Source organism: Macaca thibetana, chromosome 8 (assembly GCF_024542745.1).
Source record: "Macaca thibetana thibetana isolate TM-01 chromosome 8, ASM2454274v1, whole genome shotgun sequence".
NCBI classification, from domain to species: domain Eukaryota; kingdom Metazoa; phylum Chordata; class Mammalia; order Primates; family Cercopithecidae; genus Macaca; species Macaca thibetana.
The window spans coordinates 102,027,301-102,034,473 of record NC_065585.1 but is presented as its reverse complement, the minus strand read 5'-3'; the positions used below and the strand labels follow the sequence as shown (position 1 = coordinate 102,034,473).

The 7,173-nt window shown below is 44.3% G+C and overlaps 1 protein-coding gene across 1 annotated transcript in view; it reads right to left on the bottom strand.

Moving 5' to 3' along the window:
• Positions 1–2,827: 2,827 nt before the first annotated feature.
• SFRP1 (secreted frizzled related protein 1) overlaps positions 2,828–7,173 on the bottom strand; it is a 47,167-nt gene continuing 42,821 nt past the window's right edge. The window contains exon 3 of the mRNA XM_050800427.1: positions 2,828–6,366. Within this exon, the coding sequence (XP_050656384.1) occupies positions 6,044–6,366 (323 nt within the window). The 3' untranslated portion in view covers positions 2,828–6,043. The remainder of the gene's footprint in view (positions 6,367–7,173) is intronic.

The following is a 7,173-nucleotide window of genomic DNA, read 5'->3' as shown; positions in this document are numbered from 1 at the left end:
AACCCTTAAGGTCTGGGACAAGAATGAAATCTAATGAGTGGGTTGAGAAGATCAGCCCCAGCTTTGGGTTTATAAGCGTGACTCTCTGGTTTGATTTTCTTCCCATTCCAAAGCGTGGTCAATATTTTGAGTCCCTAGGAGATGGGCTGTGCTGATTATAGAGATGGTGATACTATAACAGGGGGTGAGGACGCGCCTGAAACCATCAACCTGTTAGAGCTTCCCTACGCAAAGTACACTCTGCACACTGACAGCTTCACAGCTTCAGCCTCACCCGGCTACTCAAGGAAACATGGTACATATACACTATGGAATACTACACAGCCATAGAAAATAACAAAATCATGTCCTTTGCAGTCACATCCAAATGCCACATGTTCTTACTTATAAGAGGGAGCTAAACAATGGGTCCACATGGACATTAGGATAGAGAGAATCAACTCTGGGGACTCCAAAAGGAGGAAGGGCGGGGGTAAGAATTGGGAAATTTCCTGTTGGGTACTATGTCCATTATCTGAGTAATAGAGTCAATAGAAGCCCAAACCTCAGCATCAGGCAATTTACCCTTGTAACAAAGCTGCACATGTGCCTCCAAATCCAAAATTTATATTTAAATTTTTTAAAGATTATTCAAATGTTAATATGGCCAACTAGTAGTTCACAAAAAAAAGAATAATTATATAACGTAATCTTTGGATTAAGAAAAATAACCTCTTTTGATATTAAAAGCATTACGAGTCATGTGTGCTTTAGGTATTTATGGATTATTTGACAAAGCTCCATTGGCTAGGCCATGTATGTCTTTATACAAATAAAACTGGGAAAAAATTAGGAAAAAAAAAAAAAAAAAAGAAAAGAAATGCAGAATTCAAGCCTGCCTCAGACCTACCCTTCAGAATTGGCATTTTAACACTGGTGCTCAAGTGACTCACATACATATTAAAATATGAGAAACACTCCTTGGACGGCCAAATGTACCCAGCTTTAAGGAAAGAGGGCTCATTTCCCCTTGCATTTAACTTGCCTCTATTAGCTGATGCCAGGTAAGATGAACTCACAGAGCTTCAGAAGGGACTGCAGCAATATGAAGTGTGGATGTGGGGAGAGGGAGATCACAAAATAACCTCCTGCCTCTCATCCCCAGGCCACGCAGGTCCTATGAGAATGTTTTGCAAAGATCCCGTGGACTGCTGCCATCAGAGAAACCTAGCACCTTGGTTCTAGAGCCCCTTTGCCAACCTTCCCAAACTTTCCCAATCAGAATGTCTGGGGGGAGGAGCCAAGACCCGCACATTAGCAAGCTCTCCTTGGTGATACTCACATAGGCTGAAATTTAAGAACAATTCTCCCTCTGCCCTTCAATTGCTATTGGATGATTAGTACAATGTCCCTCCGTCAGGAGCAAAAGTGAATTGCTAGCATTTCTGGACCCAAGGTGAGGAGACAGCTTTTGAAGTTAAGACAAGCCTACCTCTGTGTCCCTTGGTCTTTTATACCTCCTGCCTAGGGGAGTGCCCAAATTGTTCATTGAAGAGGTGCAGCTGCCATGCAGCTTGAGGACAAGCCTGTGGTTCCCAGTGTTGCCAGCGTCTCTGAGGCACAAGCCTCAAGCAGTCCTGACCCTTGGGTACCCCAAACTCCACCACAGTGACTCCAGCAGCTGGAGCTGAGATACCTTTGCACACACTTCATCATCCTTTCGCAGATTTAAAAAAAATGGAAATGGTGGGTCATGGTGGTGACCTTCAGGGTGCGGGGGGCGGGGGGGCTGGCAATGACATCTTCACCCAGCCTGAATAAATTTTCTTTCTTATTAACCACAGGGGAACTAAAAGGAAATATGGACATTTTCCATAGCTGGGCTAGTATCTCACTATTTCACCAGTCAGATACATTAGTATGTGAGAATCTTTCTGGACTAGAGCATGACTTTGATAGAATGTTTACAAGTCCTCATACCACATCTTAAAAGAAGTTGTGTCTCTGTGCTTGGGTGTGGATTTGGGTAACTTGGGAATATTTTATCACTTCTGGGTAAAACTGCCCATTGTCTGCGGTTTGGAGGTGACTTATTGATCAGGGAACTACGTCCGTTGAAGTTGTCACTGTAATTGCTTGCAGAATTAGAAGTCACATGGAAGAATTCCTTAGTCAAGAAGCACATAACCTAACATGAAACAGCTTGGGCTGGGTGTGGTGCAGCACTCTGAGTCCAAAGGGAAGCTCGGCAGGGAGCGCAGACATCACGCCTACGCAAGTGGGATGCAGGAGCCCTGGGTTATAATTCCAACCAGGCGAGTGACCTGGGAGTCCCAAACTAGTTGGGAAATCCCAGCTATAACCCCATCTTATGTTAAAAGGGTGCATATGTTCCTCTCCAAGGCCTCCTAAGTGTCTAAGACCCCAGATACGAACAAGTTTTCCAATTCTAGTTGGTAATTCTAACATTGAGTTGAGCCGGAGGGGAAACAGCATGTTTCCATGAGAAACATGGAAAAGAAATTCAGGCAGGGCCGAAAGCTACATTCTTGTAGAGCAAGCATTTAACCTTCTCTCTGATCTGAAACACACACAGCCAGGAGAAACACTTCTGGAAGTTATTTCTAGGAGCAGATGGTAAATGGGAGGGGGGGGCCGTGGGTAGCCTGTGGTGCCTCCCAAGTTCTCCTTCAGCCCACCCACACCCAGTTACCATTTGCAAGCTGTTGAACTGGGACCAGAAAGCATCACTGAAGAAACTCAAGAGGAGAAAGATACATGTGCTTCACTGGAGAGGGTGAGAAGTGTATGGCTGAGTGGGAAAAAAAAAAAGTCACAGCTCACAGTATCATTGATTAATTGAGTGATTTTAGTCAAGTGAATATTGATACATGGCTGAAAAAGCATGAAAATAAAATGAACACGTACGGGAATTACTATTAACAAACGCGATAACATCAAAACATCTGGTAAAATGCAGTTAAAAAAACAACACAAATGAAATGGAATGTAAAACATTTTCACAGTATTCAAAGCTTTTGTAGAGACTTAGGCTCTAAAAGAGGAGTACTACAGGAAGAAACTAGAGGAAACGGGAATTTCATCCATGTCCTGTGTATCTGCTGGTGACAGGTCAGAACGGCCAGTATGTTATTCCCTGCAGGCTGCCTAGGGTGCTCCCCTGAAACAGATCGCCTGAGCCTCCTGCAGCTATGAAGTTACGACACAGCAACCGGCTACTCAGAGTCTGATGAGGAAAAACAGATTTTAGGTTTGGGAAATGGGATTGCTGTAATTCACACATCCAAATGCAAACTGAAGCTCTGATTGAATTCTGCCCTGGGGAGAACTTGGTGCTAACCCACAGGCACCAAGAGCCAAGTGTTACAGGGGATATTTTAAAAACAAAATGTTTTTGGAATCCTCACCCTCCATGCTATCTTCTAAGATAACTACAAATATTCTTCAAAGATTTAACTGAGTTCTGCCAAGGACCTCCCAGGACTCCATCCAGAACGATTATTGTAAAGCTTTACAAATCCCACCTTGGCCCTAGTGATAATTAGCAAATCACATGCAGACCTCCTCTCTCGGAAACCAATGACCGGGCCAATCAGTCTGCACATTGGTTGTGTTAGATACTTTGTGGAGAAAAACAAAGGTTCGTGAGAGTGCAGCTCTGGGCCTACAGATAGCCTCCCTTTTGGTTCTGAAATTGCTGATGTGATAGAGACAAAGCTGCTTTGGGTCTAAAACCTTCAATAAAGTGACTAACGACACTCAAGGTCCTGGGACTCTGAGGTGGTGGTAAAACCTGCAGCTGCAATTCACATTTCCCATTCATTTTGAGCTATTTCTGAAGCTGTTGCTTCCTATCTGAGAATTCCCATTTAGAGAGCTGCACAGCACAGTCACCTGCTCTTCTGTATTCTGTGGTAACTGCTAATGTTCCAGGTAAACCCCTCCACTAAGGACTCTGCCGCAGAGAGAGGGCCTGGTTGCATGAGGCACTTTGTCAAAATGAGCAGATACATATGAGCACTGAACTCTGGAGTGAATCAAACAGAACTAAGACCCATATCCATGCACTCAGGAACTTGCTCTGAATTTCAGTTTGACAACAGAAAAGTAGGATATTTCTAATTAGCTAATATATATATACACATTGTTTAATCATCCAAAATTTCAGGCAAATCACTTAAGGTCCCCAACACTTTACAACGAAAGGTCAGAGAGAACCCCACAAAAAAAGGTGTTAAAAGAATAGGATCACTAAGTGTGACAGGTTAATTATATCAGGATAACTCTCAGGTAGGTAACTAGGCGGGCATGCTGATTTTCATACTGGAATCTTCAAGAGTTAACAGAATCTACTATCCTTTCCTCTGGGTCAGGCTAGGGCCGCAGGGGGCCACTTTACAGCCTCACTGCAGCATCCTCACTGGGTATAAGCATCGGCCCAGAGGGACAATCATAAAAGTCCTCAAAGTATTGCCGAGAATTGAGAATCCGGCTTTGGGGGAAGAAATTAATATGCATTTTTTAGAACTACTTCCTGTACATTGGACAAGAGAGGTAAGTTGTCTAAGTGAACTGGCTTATATACATCACTGATTAAACATAAGGGCTTTGAGAAATATCTCAGGGCACTTGTGAAAAACTGCAGAGATGTTTTGCTTTTGAAACTCTCTCATTGGATGGGGACACCCCACCCATGTCAACTTTCTGTCTGCAGAAATGAAAAAAATATATGTAAAAAGTGCAGGGGGACAGACAGGCAGACTGTTCTGAATTTCTTCAATCTATAGGCAATCAAGTTCAAAGGAACTGTTTCTTTACAGGAAAGAAAAGAACGGAAAGCTCTGTGAGTTTTGCTAGGGGGTGTTAGGTTCTAGGGCAACCAAGGACTCTTCAGGAAGGAGAGCCACACGGCTACACTACCAGTGAAATCCACCTCCCTTGGCAAATGCCTGGGGTGAGCTGCTCCTCTGGGAAGCAGCCTCGGACGGATCAGGAGACCTTGTTCTAGCACACCTTCTAAATGCTCAATGCTCAATGTAGACTGTTTTAAACCCTTGAAAAATAAGTGTGTGTTTTTCATTGTTCTTTTAAAAATGCGAAAAGGAAAAAACATGAGATTAGAATCCTAAGCTCTTCACCCAATTTCACAATTCACCCTGACTAGCAATTTGCTGGACTGTTCTAAAAATGTTTTTCATTTGTTTCTTTTTTAACTATGTGTTTTGAAAACTACATCCTTCTCAGCCCGAAAATCATCATCTCTCTCAGGCTCACTGTGGTTTCCTTTTTCTGACACGAAGGCAGGTACAGGCTGCCCCTCCACATGTCTTGGGGATAAGATCATACCCTGGGCTCATAGGAACCGAAACTTTGGGGCATCTGAGACTAGCTGATTCAGATCCAAAGACAATCACACGGAAAGACTGTGGGCAAAGCCGGAGATGTGTCTCCCCCGGTCCCTTTGCTGTCACTATTACATAATGGACTTGCACTTTTCCTCCCTGCACTTACCACTTTCTGGGCTTGACTTTAACTGTAAGTGTGGTATGGGTCTGTTTCCATTTAAAGCAGACAGAAAGAAACTACTCTGGACCTGAAAGCAACGTGACTTGCCAATTATTAGAATTTTCTAGTTGAAAGGCATAGATCAGCCAGTAGATCCACACCAACAAGTTGCCAAATGCAGTTTTTGCTGCTGGCTCTCACTTTCTGCCCAATCCCCCTTTTTGTATTTTAGTGACTACATCACTGGTGGAAATGGTTTGTCACCTCCTCCTGTGCAGTGGCTGCTGCTCCATACTGTGGATCTTAAAAACCTTCCTAATCTAAATGACCCTTGCCTTACCTGGCCATGGCTACCCTGGGGTTTGGAGCGTGGCTATGGAGGGAAGGGAGCGGGAATGCTGCAAGAACAAGCCGACTGGATTACAATGTCCACTACCGACAGGCGCAGTGCGTGTGTGTGGCCCACAGGATTCCCGGGGCACTGTCCCCCTGCCCCCACCCCACCCGAGGCTCCCTCCCCGCCCCGCCCCCGTGAGAATCACTTAAACACGGACTGAAAGGTGGGGCACTCGTGGTTTTTCATTTTCTTCATGAAGTTTTTGAACTCTTTGTTTTTCTTGTCCCACTTGTGGATGGCTGTCAGCAAGTACTGGCTCTTCACCTTGCGGCCCATGATGAGGAAGTGGTGGCTGAGGTTGTCCAGCTGGTGGCAGGGACAGTCGGCCCCATTCTTCAGGTACAGCACGAGCTTCTTTAGGTCCTTCTTCTTGATGGGCCCCAACTTCAGAGGCTTCTTCTTCTTGGGGACAATCTTCTTGTCACCATTTTCTTTTTTCACTTCTTTTATTTTCATCCTCAGTGCTAGAGATGGAGAGGACAGAAGAAAAGAGGGGAAGAGAAAGCATTTAGAACACAGCTTTTCTTTTTTTGATCCTCCAAGTGATTGCATTTTATCATTTTATTTTATTTTTTGCTTATACTTTCTTCTTTCAAATATATATATATATTTAATTTTAGATTCAGGGGCACACGCGCAGAGTTGGTTTCATGGGGATATTGCATGATGCTGAGGTTTGGGCTTCTAATAATCCCATCACCCAAGCAGAAATTACAGTGTCAGTCATCCTCCCTCACGTCTTTTGGACTCTCCAGTGTTTACTGTAGAACAAAGCTTTTCATCTAGAACAATAACCCAAGTGTACAGCTGAGGTGGAGGAGAAAATGAAAGGCAAGTAACAAGTCAAGAAACCGGCAGTTTTATCCATAAAAACCAAGGTCTGTAATCCCAGCACTTTGGGAGGCCAAAGCGGGTGTATCACCTGAGGTCAGGAGTTCAAGACCAGCCTGGCCAGCATGGTGAAACCCCATCTCTACTAAACATACAAAAATTAGCCAGGCACGGTGGCAGGTGTCCATAATCCCAGCTACTAAGGAGGCTGAAGCAGTTGAATTGTTTGAACCCGGGGGGCAGAGGTTGCAGTGAGCCAAGATTGCGCCACCGCACTCCAGACTGAGGGACAAAGCAAGACTCCATCTCAAAAATAAAAATAAAAATAAAGGTCTCAGTTACCCATTCTGCCACCGCCTCCGCCCCGTATTCTGTGATATCCAGTAGTATCTCTCTGTAATGGCCATCGGTACCAGGAGATCCTCAAATAAATTTCAAAA